Raw genomic sequence first — 18,297 nt, forward strand, 5'->3', positions numbered from 1 at the left:
AGAAGCCCCGACTGTAACAGGTGTACTGTGAACCTGGGAGAGGACACAGCCTATGAAAGCCAGGAGAGAGTATTCCAGACACAGGAGAGTAGGGCACAGACCTGAGCTGGGAAGGAAAGGCTTTTTCCGGGAACTGCCAGTCTAAGGCTAACATGTCCATATGCCCTGACCAAGAGGACAGTGGGCACCCTCAGTAGAGAGGCAGGCAGGGAAAAGACCCCCAGGATGCTACAGGAGTGTGAGTTCTGGTCTACACAGATCAATCCTTTGGAGGGCTTAGGGAGAGGGGACATAGTGCTAGTTTAAAGTTTAAAGGCAGCTTTTTTTTCTTAAGATTTATTTATTTATACAAGAACTGGGGTACAGGCCAGATGCGCAGGAGGGTGAGAGGATTCACCAGAGACAGAGCAGAAAGCAGAACAGGCAGACTGACGAAATAAACTGCTGAGGGGAGCAGCAAGCAAAACAGGAGAGATCTGCTGCGCCATGTGGGATTCTCGCTGGTCCAGGTGGGGGGGATCAAACCTGCGCGGACAGCTTCACAATGTGGTGCTCAACTGCCTGCGCCACCAGGGAGGCCCTGTTTAAAGACAGCTGACAGCTGGGAGTGCAGAATGAAGCAGGGGAGGGCCAGGTCTGCAGGTCCCAGGTGTGTAGCCTGCTGGTGGCCATGTGGGTGGAGAGGTGGCTTGCCTAGGTTTGGGAAAGAGAAGCAGCACTACTTGTTAATGGCTTGGTAAGGACAGAGGTACTGTGGGTTCTTACCGGGCTAACCCAGTGATCATCACTGCCACCTCGGGGAGCTACCACTCCCTAGGAATGCTGAGAAGGGTAACTCTGGGCTACAGGAGGATTCCAGGTAGCTGAAAGATAAAATTCTGAGAAAATGTCTTCCGAAGTACTTTGTGCATAGCAAGACTGACCGGTAGCAGAACAGGGCATCAAGCTTAAAGGCAAGAGAAAAGGGCCATTACCCAAGTAGGAAGGTGTAACCCTGGGGGCTTACCAGCCCTCCCTTATGTACCGTCCCTCAGCTCCCATCACTGAATACTCCACCCAAGGCATGCTGTTACTAGGGCCCCAGGGTGGCTGGGTTCCCAGCAGTGGAGGGATTGGCTGCAAAAGGACAGAAAGTATAAATGCCAGCAGCTGTAAGGAAAGAACATTTCTAGCGGCTCAGGAAGGCAGCTGCCTCAGGGTCTGGGATATGCCTGAAATGTGCATAAACCAGAGAGGGCCAGAATCCCAGGGTCAGGGGAGAAATTATACTGCAGCTGGGGCACCAACTGCTGCACAGCTGTCCTCTCTCTTTGCACCCCCAAAGTGGGAAGAAGTGCCTCCCTTCCCCCACCAGCCTGAAACCTTTAGTATTTTATTCAAGTACTTTTTTGGTTTCACTTTTTAATGGCATTAATCTGAAATTTATTTCAGTGTAATGAAGGATTTTTTTTTCCTCACATGGCTAACCCACTGTATTTTAGACACAAAACTTCCCGTTTCTAGCTTGGGGCTCACTGTTGCAATCTCATTTTAAATAACACACTAGTTTAGATCTTCAGACTCCAGAGCTGGTGAGACTTCCAACACCCCCGCAGGCCTCGGATAGGAAACTGTTAACCAGAACCGGATTCTCAGGTCAAGGAGCTCCACTGTTCTGCCAAACCCTAAAGGCTTCTGAAGATGACACTTGAGTGGAGACAAGTCACCCTGGCCAACATGACTGTGGCAGAGGAAGGGCGAGGCCAAACCCTCAGAACTGGTCATGACCGTTCCAGTTTCCACACAGGGTCAGACTATTTCTGCCACAAAGTCTGCCTTTGTCCTGTGTCTCATGATGCAATGTGTGCCCTTGGCCCACCTCTCAAGGGAAGTGCTAGCCCTGGATGAGCTCATCCTTCTGCAGAGGTGCAGGGGTGAGAGGATTCACCAGAGACAGAGTAGGGAACAGAACTGGCAGTCGACTGAAGTACACTGCTGGGAGAGAAGCAGCAGGTGAGTCAGGAGAGGCCTGCTGTGCCATGCGGGTTGCTCCCTGGCCAGCTGGGGATGGAACTCGTGCTGCAGAGGCTGCAGACAGCTTCACAGGCTGCGTCTTAACCCCTTGTGCCACCAGGGAGGCCCTCATGAGTCTTCTTTTATACCTTATGCCTGCTTTTATCCAGGCAACCAGTAATTAGGAGCAACTACTATGGGCAAGCACTTTTGCACACTGGAGATACAGGTCAATAAAACAAGGCCCCTAACCTCAAGGAGCTCAGTCTAGTAAGGAGCTTACATTCTAGTCGTGCTTTATGTGTTATACAAGTCTACACAACTCTAATATTTTTTAAAAGATTTATTTATTTATACAAGCACTGGGTACAGTCAGAAGCGCGGGAGGGTGAGAGAATTCACCAGAGCCAGAGCAGGGAACAGAACAGACAGACTGAAGAAATACACTGCTGAGGGGAGCAGCAGGCATGGCAGGAAAGGTCTAACGTGCCATGTGGGATCCTCGCCGGGGATTGAACCGGCGCTGCAGAGGCTGCAGGCAGCTTCGCAGCCCAGCACTCAACCACTGCGCCACCAGGGCAGGCCCAACTCTGTGTAATATTGAAGCAAAGAATAAATGATCAAGTCCTAACTGCCTCTCTTGTCCTTTTCTTGCTCTCAGGTTCTCCCAAAGATGACATCACATGTGGTAAATGAGATTGATAACATATTGCGCAACAAGCCCTACAGCAAAAAGGACTACAGATCCTAAGGCAGTGCATGAGCCCTGGAGCTGCATGGTAAAAATAGTGGTATTACAGGCACAGAATGGTGTCACTAGCCAGTCCTTTGAATCACTTAGCAGCCTGCTGCTCAACCTCTAGTGTCCCTGGATTCTGAGGTGTCTGCTGTCGCTACCACTGTGCATCTGAATTATGAGCACATCTGGAAACTCACAACCAGGAAAATCCATTCTATTTTCTTATCTTGGACTGGAGTCACCTGTTCTTGCATTGCTCTGTACACCTCATGCTTATGCATTGGAGAGTATATAGGGGTGAAGATGCATTACCTTCAGTCATTTAGTAATTTAATGAAGGCTGTGAGATATTTTTTCAAGTGAACAAGATCCACAGGTACAATGTGGTCTGAACCAGAAAGAGCATGCCATCTTAATGCAGAAGTCTTGCTTGGAGAATAAGCAGAAAAAATTTATTTTTTTCTATTCTCACATTCACGTTAGCAAGAGTTGTTTCATTTACTTAACAAACCAAAATTCCTAAGTTTTTGCTTTAAAATTTTCACTGTAGCTTGGCCCCAAGTATGGCCCTATATAGCAATTTATTCAAGGTATCTACTAGAATTCTAATGCTGCTATGTCCATATATATGAAGAGATGGTAAAAAGATGAACATCCCAACCTTTAGTAGAGATATTAAGGTTAATTTATGAAGGGGAGGATTACACTGCTATGAAAACTGCTTGGAATAAAATGTACCTGCAATGAAATGTTCATTTTTGACTACATTTTACTAAAACCTGCTTAATACTTTTGACTGCTTGTGCTTGTAGACATAGCTTCTGCAAGTTTAAATATTTGAGCTTTTAAAAATAAATATACATCTGCTCAGTTTTCTAAGTCAACCTGTAAAATACCCAGAAAGGCAAATGTTTGCTCTTTAATTAGCACTGGGATTTTACAATATAATGCCTGGTATTTCTGAGGAGTTATTAACATGAAAGTGAATCATGGGCTTTGTGAAAAAATGCTGTCACTACCCAATATATGCTGGGTGAATTAACTAGCCCTATGAAAAGCAAATGTTACAGAACATCCTGATTTATTAATCACACTATGTACACTAACGTATATGCATGAAAGCTCTCTGCATGGATTAAAGGGGCCTAGCCTTGTTACATTCAGAAGCCATCTAGTCCTGCCAATCTTGGCTAACCCCCAGATGAATATTCCACTTAAAAAAAAAAAAAATGCTGAGAATATACTGTGTGTACCTGTAAGATGGGAGAAAATGTTGGTTTTTCTTTTGGGGGTGTGGGGAGGGAGGAGGCTGGTCCTATGTTCCTATTCAGACACCAGAGCATGTACAAAAATTTAATTTTTTGACCAGCAGATCCCTTATTTAGAAATCACTTTGAGACTTACAGAAGAAATATACTATCTGCTTAAAATATTCTTTTCTGCCATCATTTCCAGGTGTGTATTTCATGGTTAAGTTATAAATCTTAAAATGTTAATGTGAAATAGTAACAACTTTTCTTTGATTACTACTACCTGTATTTTAATAAGAGGAAAGTGGGAGTTTAACCCAGAGTATGAATAATGATAAAAATGGATCATTTTTCAGTTGTTCATTGTGTATTCAATCCACCCAGTGAACTACTGTGTAGAAATGAGCTGATGTTGTCTAATGAGAACTGTAATTTATTTATTTGCTTAGAGTAATAAAAGCATTTTGTGCATTTAATCTCACAAGTTTTATCTGCTCTTTCATTATGTGTGTGTATCCAGCTACATAAAATAGCCAATAAGTACGTAAGTAATTATCTATGCAGGTAAGATGCACTGAATGGTGCCTAACAGAAACAATGATGATTAGAAGATTTAAGTACAAATTTTTTTCTCTTACTAATGAAGACAATGATCAGCTGTTAGATATATTTTACTAGGTTTTAGAAATACTTTTATATTATAACTAAGATTATCCTTAAAGAATCTGCAAATTAAAACCAAATACAAACATTATTGCTTAGCTGTGGGAATGAGGTTTTTTTTTTTTTTAAAGATTTATTTATTTATGTATACAAGAACAGGGGTACAAGCCAGAAGTGTGGGAGCGGAGAGGATTCACCAGAGACTCGTGCTGGATTCATCAAACTCGTGCTGCAAAGGCTGCGGATAGCTTCATAGTGTGGTGCTTAACCCCTTGTGCCACCAGGGAGGCCCCTGAGACATCTTCTTGATGACCTTAGGCACATTCTTGATTAAGATGTGCAGGAAGTTCTTAAAACAGGAAGCCAGATGTAGGACTGGGTTAGCATTTCCCTGGCCAAGATTTCAGTGAATGGATGACTCTTTCCAGGTTACCTTTTGGAATGGTATCTTTGCCAAGGAATTCTTTCCAGAAAAGAGAAAAAATGAGTGCATGGAAAGGTTTCTTTAGGCTAGAACTGTGAAATTTATTTCTTATCTAGTTATTTACCTTGGCAGATGATTTGTATATATTAAAAAAAAAAACCCTCTAGGCCTCCCTGGTGGCCCAAGGGTTTAAGACGCAGCCTATGAAATTGTCCACAGTCACTGCAGCATGAGTTTAATCCCCAGCCGGCCAGGGAGCTACCCACATAGCGCAGCAGATCTCTCCTGCTGCGCCCGCTGCTCCCCTCAGCAGTGTATTTCATCGGTGGTCTGCCTGTTCTGTTCCCAGCTTTGGCTCTGGGGAATTCTCTCACCCTCCCACGCTTCTTTCTGACCGTACTCAGTGCTTGTATAAATAAATAAATCTTAAAAAATAAATAAATCATAAAAATAAATAAATCTTAAAAAAAAAAAAAAAGACATCCCCTGGACCTGAGACATCTTGTAAGTAACCCTCCTTGACAAATATAGAAACCAGGTCTGAAGAGCTGATGCAACTGGACCAAATTCAACTGCCTATTAATGACAGAACCAGGCCTATATCCAAGTATTTTGTGTTCCAGTTCAGTGATTTTTTTTTTTTTTTAGCTTTAAGAGTTCATGCAGTAATTGTGTGAATTTTTAAGTTAACAAAAGTTTTGGTATGAATCCAAATTCAGGATGAATTAAGGTGAGGGAAAGGTCAGAAGAGATGCAGTGACAATCCATGAGAAGTTAGTGTCTAACCAGCTCTAAGAAAATCTAAACCAACCACCCAAAAGATCCTCCTAAACTTCAATTTACATCCTTCTGAGGCGTGCAAGGAGGTGGGAGATAGCCCCTCACAGCCCTTCCCAACAGGTTCATCTGTAGATTGGTTTTCTCTAAACAAGTCTATTTTTCCTTCCTTCCTGGCTTTAGAAGCAGCAGTGACTGGCATTCGTATTGCAAACACAAGCCTGGATGGGCAGGATGGCGCAGCAGCTCAGCATTCTGCTCTGTAATACAACTGCGCTGTGCCCGTCACTGCCACACAAACATGTAATCAGATAACTTCAGAAATGCACTTTTACATGTGTGAGAAATTAAAGCCATGGTAATGTGAAATGAAGTAACAAAGACTTATTCACATGGTTCTCATAAAGAAGTCTAGAGCAAATACAGTTTTTTAAAAAACAAAGTTTAATAATGCTTATTAAGCAAGACTGTTCACAAGAGCTTTGGGTATGAATCTAACCTCCTTATTTCAGTTAACTTCAAATCTTGTTTCAAATCATATACCAAATAGGACAAGTAGTAAAATTTTACTGGCTAAGAATAATTTCAACCCAAGATTTCTACTACATTGTAAATGAGGAAGCTAAAAATAGGGAAATGAAAAATGTTCCAACACTTCAAGCCTCTTCTTATCACAAGGAGTATGACAAATAAACTTTATCACTTTGAATCCCAATCACAGAACCCCTTTTATTTTACTGTTGTTGGACATGGAGTCTCTTTAAGATGGAAATCTTATAGCAGGTTTTTGCTACCTAAACCAAATTCTGCATGTCATAATTCTCTATGCCACATGGCCATTTCAGATGGGGAAAAGGGTCAATTGCCGAGTATAATTCCCAAGAGGATAAGCACAGTAAATCCTTAATGAAAACTGTGGAACTGTCAGTACACATGCCTTATATGTTTATGTCTAGAAATTTATCTAAGAGTGCAGAAAATCTGAAGCCATCATCAGGATTGTAAACAAAAAGTGCTCTAGGAAAAATTCAGGATCAAAGGCAAATTTTGCCTCTTTGCTTTTCTACAAATTATGTAGCTTATTAATTCAGGAGACTTTCTACTAAGAATATTAAGTAGATGTCCCTGTTTCACACCTCAACTCAGGCAAACCATATTACAAGAAGCATGGTGGCATTTCTCCCCATCTATCCAGCAATGCCATCTAGTGGTAATTTTTTACCTCCAATTTATAGACTTACCCCAGCTCTCTAAAAACAGATGACACCAGTGGTTTGTCAAACAAGTAAATGCATGTAGTACACTAACTCCATGTTGCCAAACTAGTGACCACTTATTCACCAACAGAAAAAAAAAAAACATGTTAAAACAATAATAATAAAAAACAGACCTTTCATGGGTTATACTAACTACAGTGACTCTCTTCAGACTACCCATCAGTCCAAATTACCCAGTGAGGGCAAGTGGAGAGCTAGGCACCAAAGGAAAGGCCTGCAAACTTGTAAAAGCAGTGACCAGTCCTCAACTGAAGACAGTGCTGAAATGATCATTATGCAAGGGTACTCCCTCCTCCCCAAGTTCTTAGATGCGCTCTACCAAAAATCCAACAGCGTGGAAGTGGAAGACAAACTCCTGACGAATACCTTTTAATAGTAATAAATTGAAAAGTGGAGAGTATTTGCAATATTTACCTTAAATTTAGAAATGGAACTATTAAAGTTAAATTAGGAATTAGGAATATGCCTATTTCCTCTGAGCTTCTTGCTGTTTTTAGGAAAGTACTGGATGTGGTCAAAAGCTCACAAGAAAATAAAACCAGTATCACCTATGATTCCATAGTTTTTTAAGTGAGACAGGTAAAAGAGGAGCTTCACAAACTTTTTCAAATCATGTCACACACAGAAAATGACATCTGAACACTCACTGACTAAAAAACAGATCCCCAAAGAATAGAGAGATTTAATTTTTTGTTTAGAATTGACAGGGTTCTGTGGACCAAGAGGTCAAATTTAGGAATCTGGATTCCTAAATGGGAAATGTTGACAAAAATCACTGATTCCTTTGAATTCTAAGAATTCTGGACCTAAAAAAATCACTTTAGCCTTCTACATGTTAATAGACAGGAAAAAGGCTCTCCTGTTAACAAACATTCCTCCATGCTAACACCAGATCCTCATGGAGGAAATCAATGCATCTAGTCTCTTAACAGGTGAAATCAACACATTAGGGTCAAGCTGACCTCTCTGGCCAGACAGGGCCAAAGCTATATAGTGAACAGTGTGTGCTTTAACCCTCTAGGACAAATCTGGGCACTATTTTTAGGCTTCTGCCAAGGCTGCCTTTCTTCTTCGGGGGGGAGGAAAAACTTTTCCACAAGTTTCACTTTCCCAAGTTGGATAAACCATGTTTTTTTAACTTTGTTATTTCAAATCACAAATTCAGTCCTGCAAATATGAGGCTTCTGTTCTATCTCCCTCGGGGACAGAACTCATTCTAATACTTATAAGGCTCAAAAGAAGTTGTAATGTTGTAGCTGGAACATAGAGAACCAGTTATTAACTTCTTGCAACTATAATATAATAACAGCTCAGTCTAGGTTACCCTGACCTCTGACAGATGAAGGAAACAAGTTATTTTCTTTTCTTATGATTATAGCACATTGCAAGACACTCTGCCTTTTAATAAATGTTCTGTTCTCTGAGTTTCCCATTCAATTCATTTAATTTCAACAATCTGTCAAAAAGAGCCAACAAACACATATTGAATTACATTTTCCTGGGTTTTTTTTAAACCATCAAATTCCAGACTATAAAAACATCTTGTGAGTCTCCCACCCTGACCGACCACCCTGCTACTTTTACATATACCTCAGGCCACCCATAGATACAAAGCCAGGGAGTGAGGCTGAAATGGTCTACTTGGAGCCAGTAGACAGGAGGGCAATGAGGCCTGATGAAGCACTTATGGACAAAATGTAATTCCTGTAAGAATTTATGTTAAGGAAAAACTAAGAACCCAAAACAAAAAGAACCCATCTCTTTGGAATATACTCTCTCCTTCCTGGCACTCTGATTAATGACAATGATGGACAATGCCACTGTCTACAAACATATTTTATGAGAGAAGACTATAACGAATGAAAAACATTCATAGGAAATATATTCCAATTTTAAAAAGAAAACCTGTGAAACATAAACCTAGACCACAGGATCACAAAGAACACATCTGAATCTTGTTTATCTTCAAGAGCATTGATGAGAGGATCTGAGAAGGAAGAAGAGACTGTGTGCCTTGTTGCTGTCTCTTCCCCTCTTCACATGCCCTCAGCGGGAAAATAAAAGCATGGACATTTGGAAAGTATGCAGCTACTCAGTCTAGGGACTGGGCTGCTCAGGGCAAACCACTCCAGGAGTCCCAGAAGATACAAGTTAGAGAGTGTCTGATATTTTGTTGCATCATAATCTCCAAATGTTAAAAGTTTGGCTGCACATTCCTGGATAACATCTCTAATAAATTACCTTAACAAGAGAAGACTGATTCTTGTTTAATAGCTCAGTTAAGAGCAACCTGAAACATTATTAAGATATTATGAAATGTGCCTATTTAACTGCACTGGCTAGTCACTCAATCCCAAAACTCAAAATATCAGTAGACTCCAGGGCCTTTGCCAAGAGCTATAAAAGAAGGCAATTCATCTCCCTCCTTAGAACTAGAGGTAGATATACAGACTCATCTATGAGGAACTGCTTTGTAATACTTGTTACTTATCATGATGTCCTAATTTATAAATTTATCAAGACAAAAGCTCTTATTTTAAATGTCCAGAAATCTGTTCAAGGTCACAGTGCTATTTAATGGACTACAGTTTTTCTTTCCACTAAAATACTCAACAAATCAAAATGAACTACTGTTTCTAGATTTCTAATAAAGATAATCAACCTTTAAAAGGATACACTGTGGGGTTGAAGTTCTTCAGGATAAAAAAGGAAGCCACAATGACGAGAACCAGGAAGAGAGTGTTGTTATAGAAGATGGAAAATGTTGTCGCTTCATAATCAGCAACTTCGTTCTTCTTCCACAAGATCCTATGGGCACACACACAAACCAAGTTGATAAACAAACATGTTTTAAAAATGCAAATACTTCATGGCCCTAGTTCATTTTAAGATCTCCTTAAGTCTTCAAGACAGAATATAGTTTTAATATTAAATTTAGTCAGACCTGTTCCCTTTCTGCTACTGATGCTGTACTGATGCTAAAGAAAACAGTTGCTGGATATGCTCCTCTTTTCCCAAGTTAATAGAGCTTCAGAGGAAGAGTCTGACTAACACCAACTAGGCTGGTTTCCTCAGCAGCCCTAACAGGCATCTTTTCCAGGGCCTCACCTACAGCACATTGGATCCTCAGCTGGACAAAACTTCCTGGCAGTTAAACTTCCTGGCCATTTGCTGGCAGGAAATACAGACTATCAGGATTTTAGCCTTCAAAAATACAATCCAGAAATAAAAATTAGCTGTGGTGTGACAATAGTAAAATTCTGAGACTCTCTCTAACCATCTTTACATAATTAAAGCAAAGGATCTGCTTTCTCATTAGAACGTCTTAACTTTTATAAAACCCATTTTTTTTTGTTATGGTATTTTATATCATTAATTTAATTTAACTAATTATCAAGCTTTACATTTACTTCTTCATGTAAGCAACAGGAAGTTCTAGGTATCTACGCATAAGGGAGACTTAACTTCTCTTGGTTAATTAACTTAGTGAAGCAGTTTTTAAAGTTAGGTTGTTACCTAACGGTGAGATATGAAATCAACTGAGTGAAACAAATGCTCAAGCATAATAACTGAGAGGTTGAGACCAGCATTTTTTAAAAAATTAAAAAGGGTGGGCCTCCCTGGTGGCGTTGGGGTTAAGCCTCAGTGCTGTCAAGCTATCATCAGCCACTGCAGCTTGAGTTCGATCCCCAGCCAGGGAGCTAACCCACACAGCGCAGCAGAGACCTCTCCTGTCTCACCCACTGCTCCCCTCAGCAGTGTATTTCAGTCAGTCTGCCTGTTCTTCCTACTCTGTCTCTGGTGAATCCTTTCACCCTCCACACCTCTGGTCTACAGCCCAGTTCTTCTATGCATAAATAAATAAATCTTTAAAATTACATAGGGAAGACTAGAAAAACATGAAGAGTATATCACACTAGGATAACCTGTTTTGTGAAACAACTGCAAGTTTATGTCTGAATGTATCTGGTCAAAAGTTAAAATACAGTTGTTTTTTTTCCTATTCTGAATCACTATCAAAACAGTTGAAAGCCACCTGCTTGTAGGTCTTAGTTATGAGGTTCAATCATGAGTACTGGTATTCAATGTGGATTTGTGAAATACTAAAAGCACATATTTCTACAGTTGACAATTTTACTTCTGACACTGCATTTAGCTTATCAATGAAATCTCCAAATCATCTTAAAGTATCTAGTACACCCAATGGCAGAAGTTTCACTTCCAATTCTAACTCTGACCCACTACTTAGGATCAAAAACCAAATCAGGCAAGTCTGCAGTGGGCAGAGAAGACCCATTTGCCATCTTTCAAATAATTAATCACCTGAAACCCATAAGACCTATAACAAACCTTTTTGAAATCTATGTAACAATGATATGTACTTCATACTAGAACCACCACACCAGTGAATGTTATAGTAAAAAGGTTAAAAGTGTTTCAGATTCTCTAAGTTCTATCCCTATGCAAAAATTTGCAACCAGAACACTATGCAGTCAGCCCTCATTAAAGCTACTCTGAAAAAAGACCTTCATTGCCATAATTTAATACAGGGCCTTCAGCTTTACAAAGGATCCATAGGAGATAACCACTGAAATGATGTTTTGATGTCCTTCCAAAACCACCACAGAAGATGTTGTTCATTAAGTTGCTAAATGTCCCTTAAATAAGGATCCACTTGATGAAGTCCTTCCAAGATTCAGTGCCAGGAAAGTTTCCTTTCAGAAGGACTTACATGCTGCTTACATGCTGCTTCTCATCAGACAATGAAAGCTGTATGACCTCAGAGGCTTCCCTTTCACTTGGAAGCTCAGCCTAAGTTTAGTGCACAAATGACAAAACTAACTGAGGTCCTTGTTCATCTACCTTCTCTTCCTTTTTAAATGGATTGTGATCTTTTAAAATTATATTAGTTGTGTTATATGCACTTAAATATTGCAAATCCCCACAAAGTTTCTGTTCCATTCCACAGAACAGCTTGTAAATATCAAAACTTAAGATCTATGAAAACAGCACAATTCATGACTCTATTAAACCATCTGGCAACTTGTAAGCATGAGCTTATTCAATCATTCAGAGAATTCTACTCCTCAGATGTTAGACTATTAAGCCTTCCAGTACCAGTCAGCAGGAAAAAAGGGAGGTGGAAGTCAATAGGAGACAAACCCAGTTCTTTTCTCTTCCCCAGTCAAGGTAGATAACCAAGAACTGGATGTTCCTCTGGAAGCTCAGCAACAGAAACACCATCACCTGGAAATGCTAGAACGCCACACAATGTAAACATTGCAGACTCAGTAGGGTCAGGTGAGTCACTCAAGGACAAAGGCAGCTCTGAGCAAAGCTCTCCAGACTCCTAGTTCCAGCAGAGCAGTTAGAGCACAAGCACTAAGGTCACAGTGCTTCTCACCAAAGCTGATCTGCAGTTCAGGCAAGTTACCTAAGTTTTCTGTACTTCAGTTTCCTTGGGTGTAAAATGGAGGTAACAGTCCCTATATCTTAGGGCTCTTTACAGGAATAAACTATACAGCACAAAGAAAAATATCTGCTGATAACAAAACTCAAAAGCAGTTATTAATCTTCTTATCACTACATCTTCTGTAATAACAATGCAATACCCATACCCTCTAAGCAGGAATCAAAAATTATTTCCCACTAAGCATTCCCTTTGTGATTACCAGAAACACTTTAAGGGATCAAACCTTTCATCTTTTTCTTTCCGAGACATCTTTCTATTATCAGCTTCAGAAAGTTTTCTCGTCACTTCTTTGGAAACAGCATCCTCCCTCTTCTGTGCTACTCTGGAAGGAAAAGAAAAAATAGTTTCCACATGCTCCACAAGTGAGCATCACACTCTCTCAGAAACACTCTGTACTCATATTTTGTGCTGGCAATTGTATAATACTTTACATTTCAAGAAAAGAAGCTGGACAGAAAGTCCCAAGTTTATTACACTGTACTAGCCAAAGAGAGGGCGTGCAAGAAACTTCCAAGATGTGGTTTATTAGTTATGTGTTTTGATTTCTGTTTAAGGAAGAATTTTTTGAAATTTAATAGGGAAATAAAAGTCAAATGCTATTGCCACAGTTCAGCTATGAATCAATTTAACTCCATTTAGTTTTAACCTATGATTTAACTGCTCAACAAATAAATTGGATGAGACATTAACAAATGACATGATTTTAATTCTAGTAAATAATAGGAGAGAAAACTAGGCTTAAAAAAAAACAAAGGGGAGTTACCAGCCTTAGTATCTTAATATTTTTAACTCCACTCCAAGGAACAATTTCACTAAAAAGAGGTAATGCCACATGGTCAGGGATTCATTTACCACTTTCAGTTAAATAAACCACTGGTTTGAGGAATGCACCAAAATATGGGATCAGGGCCTCCCTGGTGGCACAAGGGGTTAAGACACAACCTATGAAGCTATCCACAGCCACTGCAGCATGAGTTTGATTCCCGGCCAGGGAGCTACCCACATGGCACAGCAGACCTCTCCTGACTTGCCTGCTGCTCCCCTCAGCAGTATATTTCAGTCCTTCTGCCTGTTCTGTTCCCAACTCTGTCTCTGGTGAATCCTCTTGCCCCCATACCCCAGTTCTTGTATGCATAAATAAATCTTAAAAAATAAAAATAATATGGGATCATCTAGAAAAAGACTTCACTTTTTTTCCCCAAGAAGTCAGATCAGAATCTTCAGTAATGATTAAAAACTTAAATGTATACTCATCAAAGAATCTACAAGGTGAATTTTATCAGATAGGATTTCTGTGAAAGAATGGACTAAATTTAAACTGTGATGAAACACAAAAACACCCAAAAATTGACATTTCCATTCAACATAGTCCATTTTTCAATACATAGGAGAAACGGATTAATCATATAGAAGAAGTTAAAAAAAGACAAGAAAATTGTGACAATGTCCTACACAGTCCCACTACATAAACATTTCAGGCAAACTTGAGATGTATTAAAAGCAACAGGACATAAAGCATGGAAATAGAAATCTGTTCACTACTGTGCTATATTCAGTTCTGGTCGGTATATTCAGGGAAAATGGAGAAATCTAGTGGATCTTGAAAAGTCTGAGATCATTCAGGAAAATAGCTTTCAACCTTACTTCGATCACATTAGCTCCTGGGATACAAAGTAAGCAGTGATGCTCAACCTAAGTGCCTGTGGGTGCTGAGATATGGGAGAAACCAATGTAGCCCTCTCTGGTCTCTGTACAACAAATCCCTATTAACTGAGATGATCTCAACAGGTTTCCGTCCCTGTCACCAAAAAGATACTAACATAGGTACAAAAAAGTTAGGACTTCTCTAGAAAAGATCACTAAGTCTCAAAATTACAAACAAGTAGGAATGGAAAGGGGACAATTCTAAATGAGGAAGGGCACAATTCATGTTCAAAGGATGACATGAAGACTCTCAGAAGAGAAAGCCCAGTCCAGAAAGGTGAAGTCAGACTGGTAGGAGGATGACATGCATTCCTGGGACCTGGAAGAATTTGGTTTTAATACACTTAAAAAAGAGAAATGCATGATGAGTTATTAGAAAAAGTAACATAATGAAATGATGGTGTAAGGATGAATACATTTTCTTCATCCCATAAACAAGAATAATACCTGTATCTCACATAGATATATTGATTAAATAGAGTATCATGCTTTATACAGCACATACCACAGAGCGCCCTAAATGTATGTGTTTAAGAGACTGAATAGTGAGTGCTCTAAGGATTCAAGCAAGCAAGTGTCCAAACCAGAGAGAGAACTATGGAAATAAAAGACAAGCACGCGGGTACCTCTCAGATTTAGCAAAATTCCAACTGTCTTTAAGAAAGAACATCCAGGGCCTCCCCAGTGCCGCAGCGGTTGAGCTTTCGGCTGCGAGGCTGCCCGCAGCCTCTGCAGAGCCAGTTCAATCCCCGGCTGCCGGGCGAGGGTCCCACATGGCGCGCAGACCTCTCCTGCTGCCCACTGCTCCCCTCAGCAGTGTGCTTCGCCAGTTTGCCTGTTCTGCTCCCTGTTCTGGCTCTGGTGAATTCTCTAGCCCTCCCACGCTTCTGACTATACCCGGTGCTTGTATAAATAAATAAATTAAAAAAACAACACAACAACAACCAGAAAGTCTAACTGGGGAGCAGAGAAATGCACTGCTATCCTGAATCAAGGATGAATGTGAAATCAAAATGAACCTGAAAACAGTCCAAAGGCACCTTTTCCAATTAAACAATTCCCATTTTCTTCGCAAAAGAACATGTCATTCAAAATAATGTTACCCCATTTTTGAATGATCTATTTTATAATCTGTGTGATAATTTTCACATACTCACAAGAAAAAGATGTAATTAACATTAAAAATTTCATTTAAAAATTAGCATTAAAAATTAGCATTAAAAATTAAAACAACTCTTCTTTCACATTCAAAAATAGTACATGAAGAGCCAAAACAATTTGTCCCAGAAAGAATCCCTTTTTCTACTGAAATGCTATGAATTTACTTTTCTACAAACTTTATGATTAAGACTGGTATTTAAATATTCTAACTCCACCCTCAAAATCTACTTCCATTAGCAGTATCAGAATCATTGCCTCTGCTTCAATTCATAATTTCCTCATATCGTTAATGTGCCTTCCCAAAATATGTAAATATATATACACACACACAAAGACATCTCACATTAGTGCTTACTGAAACCAAGATACACAAATGATCTTTAAGAGATCTACTAGATAGAAATGCAACATTTAACATGTTTTCTACTTGAGAAATATACTTACTTGTGCTTGAGAACAAATTTCACATTTTTGTAGGCAAATGCTACCAAGTAAGTGCTTACAAGGGTCATCACACTGTACAGAACAGCAGACTGAATAAGATCCATATGCCATATTCGCCAATATAACCCTGGAAAAAAAAGGTGGGGGAGGGGAGTGGTGCTGGGTTAAAAAGGAATAAGACATTACTACCCATTTACAAACGTCGGCTGAATTAATTGTAGTTAAGCCTGGTATTTTAGTCCGCCTAGGGAATACAATAGTGTACATGAGGATCTTCACAAGTTGAGATACCCAATAAAAAGTTACAATCTCAAAGCTTTCCCACTTCAGAAGACTTGTAAAGCATAACCTTCCTGTTACTAGTAGAAATGAAATTTCTGCTTCTTCTAAAATGAAAACAAACTCTGGCTTGACAAAATCACAATTCGACCTCAAATTCCATTCATCAGAGGACTATTAGACGGAATACAAGTCATTCCAAAATGCACATGCCGTCCTAAGCCTTAATTCAGAGCTGACGTGGCAGTTGTATGAAAGCAAGGCTGCTTGGTGCAGCCCCGCAGCCAGGGGATTCACACCAACCTGCACGCGGGTGTATAGGCCAAAGAGAAAACAAAGCCGGATTTAAAACACCCTGCAATAGTGTGATAGACAAGAGATGTAGATTCGGGAACCCTGAACTCTAAAAAAAACCCTGGCCAACTCGCAAATGTTTTGTATCCAAATGAGAGTTCTAAAAGTGCCGTAATAGGGTGATAAAAAACTGTTTTAAACAGCAGATCGCTGGTCCTGGGCAGATGTCCAGCCTCCTCCATCAAATTATTAAAAGGCTGCACATCAGCCGGAGGCGATCGACTCTAAAGCTAGGGTTAAGGGCCTCCCTGGTGGCACAAGGGGTTAAGCACAGCACTATGAAACTGTCCGCAGCCTCTGCAGCACGAGTTCGATCCCCGGCTGGCCAGGGAGCTACCCCCACGGCACAGCAGACCTCTCCTAGCTCTACCGCTGCTCCCCTCAGCAGTGTATTTCGTCAGTCTGCCTGTTCTGTTCCCTGCTCTCTCTGGTGAATCCTCTCACCCCCTGCACCTCCGGCCTGTACCCCGGCTCTTGTATGCATTAAAAAAAAAAAATCTTTTTAAATAAAGAGGAAAAAAAAAGGAACCCGTCTCTCCTGTAATTCATCCGTTTCTCCGAAGTGCGGACATAGGCTTAAGATGCCAGTTGTGGGGGAAACAGCCGCAGCATTATCTCCAAAGCATTAGCCCCGCAAGGGCCTAACCGGGTGATCGCACAAACACAGCCTCCGGGACGCCTCGCCGGACCCCCGCCCGGCCCCGCCACGTCCCGCCGGCGCCTCCCCAGGCCCAGCCGGCGCCTCCCCGCCCCGTCCCCACCAGCCCGTTCCCGGCGCTCACAGATCGGGATGGCCGACACGATGAAGGCGTTCCCGAAGAAGAGCGCGGTGGATTTGGCCGAAAGGTTGCGGCTGAAATCCTGTAAAAGCAGGTCCTCTTCGGACTGCTGTTTGGAGCCGCCTTTGGGCGCCATGGCAGAGCCGCGAGCAGAGACCGACGTCCCCGCGCGCAGCCCCGCAGCCGCCGTACCCGCGAGCGCCCCGTCAGCGTCGCGCGGAGGCGGGACCAGCGCGGGCGAGCTTCCCCGGGATTGGCCAGCCTGGCGCCGCTGCCTACAACAGCCGGCGTGATTGGATGAGCGCACTGCACTTCCGGATTCCGGGCCAGCCGCGTGGCGAGTCGTCTTCCGAGGGGAGGCGGGAATGTGTCTTTTTTTTATTTTGATGAACAAAACTTTATTGACACTTCAGTTCCCAGCCGCTGATAGGTCGGCGCTTTCCAGGAATTTGGAATTCGAAAAAGAGCCGTTTTCGTGCTCCGCGTTCTACTTTCATTTCACGAGCGTTTTACTAGTTCCCTGTGTGCGCACCGCGCCGGGCGCCGGGCGCCGAAGCGGTGAGGGGAAGGGAAGGCGGTGCTGCTACCTCGACAATGCGCGCTCCCTTTTCCTGCTACAGACATTACATAGCGACGTGAAATATCCGCTAGAATCCTGTGAGTTGCACATGGTTATCCCCATGGTACAGGTAATGTGGTCTCCAAGCGTGATCTCTATTCTACAAAATAACTGTCTGCCTTTGTACAAAGTAGGAGGCACTTTTGCTTTTAAGGAAATCATGATCTCATCGATGAAGATAGTATTTAAAATATATATTAATATTATGTCAGATATAGTGATAGTGTGTTATTTGGTCATATTTTGACAGTATGTCACATATATTTGCAAATTATGAATGCCTCAATACTTTTATTGCAACCAAGTTTTCAGAGAAGGGTGGTCTCCTAAATCATGTTAAGTAAAACTAAGTAAAGATAGCA

At 41.2% G+C, this 18,297-nt stretch overlaps 2 protein-coding genes across 7 annotated transcripts in view; one reads left to right on the forward strand and one right to left on the reverse strand.

Annotated features, from left to right (window-relative positions):
* KCNAB1 (potassium voltage-gated channel subfamily A regulatory beta subunit 1) overlaps positions 1-2,743 on the forward strand; it is a gene marked incomplete at both ends in the record, with an annotated part of 324,812 nt that extends 322,069 nt beyond the window's left edge. For all 5 annotated transcript variants that reach the window (XM_084231608.1, XM_084231611.1, XM_084231609.1 and 2 more), the window contains one exon: positions 2,654-2,743. In XM_084231608.1, coding sequence (XP_084087734.1) covers positions 2,654-2,743 — 90 coding nt within the window. The remainder of the gene's footprint in view (positions 1-2,653) is intronic.
* Positions 2,744-8,721: 5,978 nt separating this feature from the next.
* On the reverse strand, positions 8,722-17,452 carry SSR3 (signal sequence receptor subunit 3; the record flags this gene model as incomplete). Of its 2 annotated transcripts, none has more annotated exons than XM_084231151.1 (5): positions 8,722-8,826; positions 9,799-9,930; positions 12,819-12,917; positions 15,905-16,031; positions 17,320-17,452. In XM_084231151.1, 5 exons carry the CDS (start codon positions 17,450-17,452, stop codon positions 8,760-8,762), a joined length of 558 nt encoding a protein of 185 aa, XP_084087277.1. In that variant the 3' UTR covers positions 8,722-8,759. The 2 variants fall into 2 exon arrangements, with proteins under 2 accessions (XP_084087277.1, XP_084087276.1); XM_084231150.1 differs by having other exon boundaries at positions 12,795-12,917.
* Positions 17,453-18,297: the final 845 nt, after the last annotated feature.

The sequence above is a fragment of the Talpa europaea genome, assembly GCF_964194135.1.
Source record: "Talpa europaea genome assembly, chromosome: 4".
Lineage (NCBI taxonomy): Eukaryota > Metazoa > Chordata > Mammalia > Eulipotyphla > Talpidae > Talpa > Talpa europaea.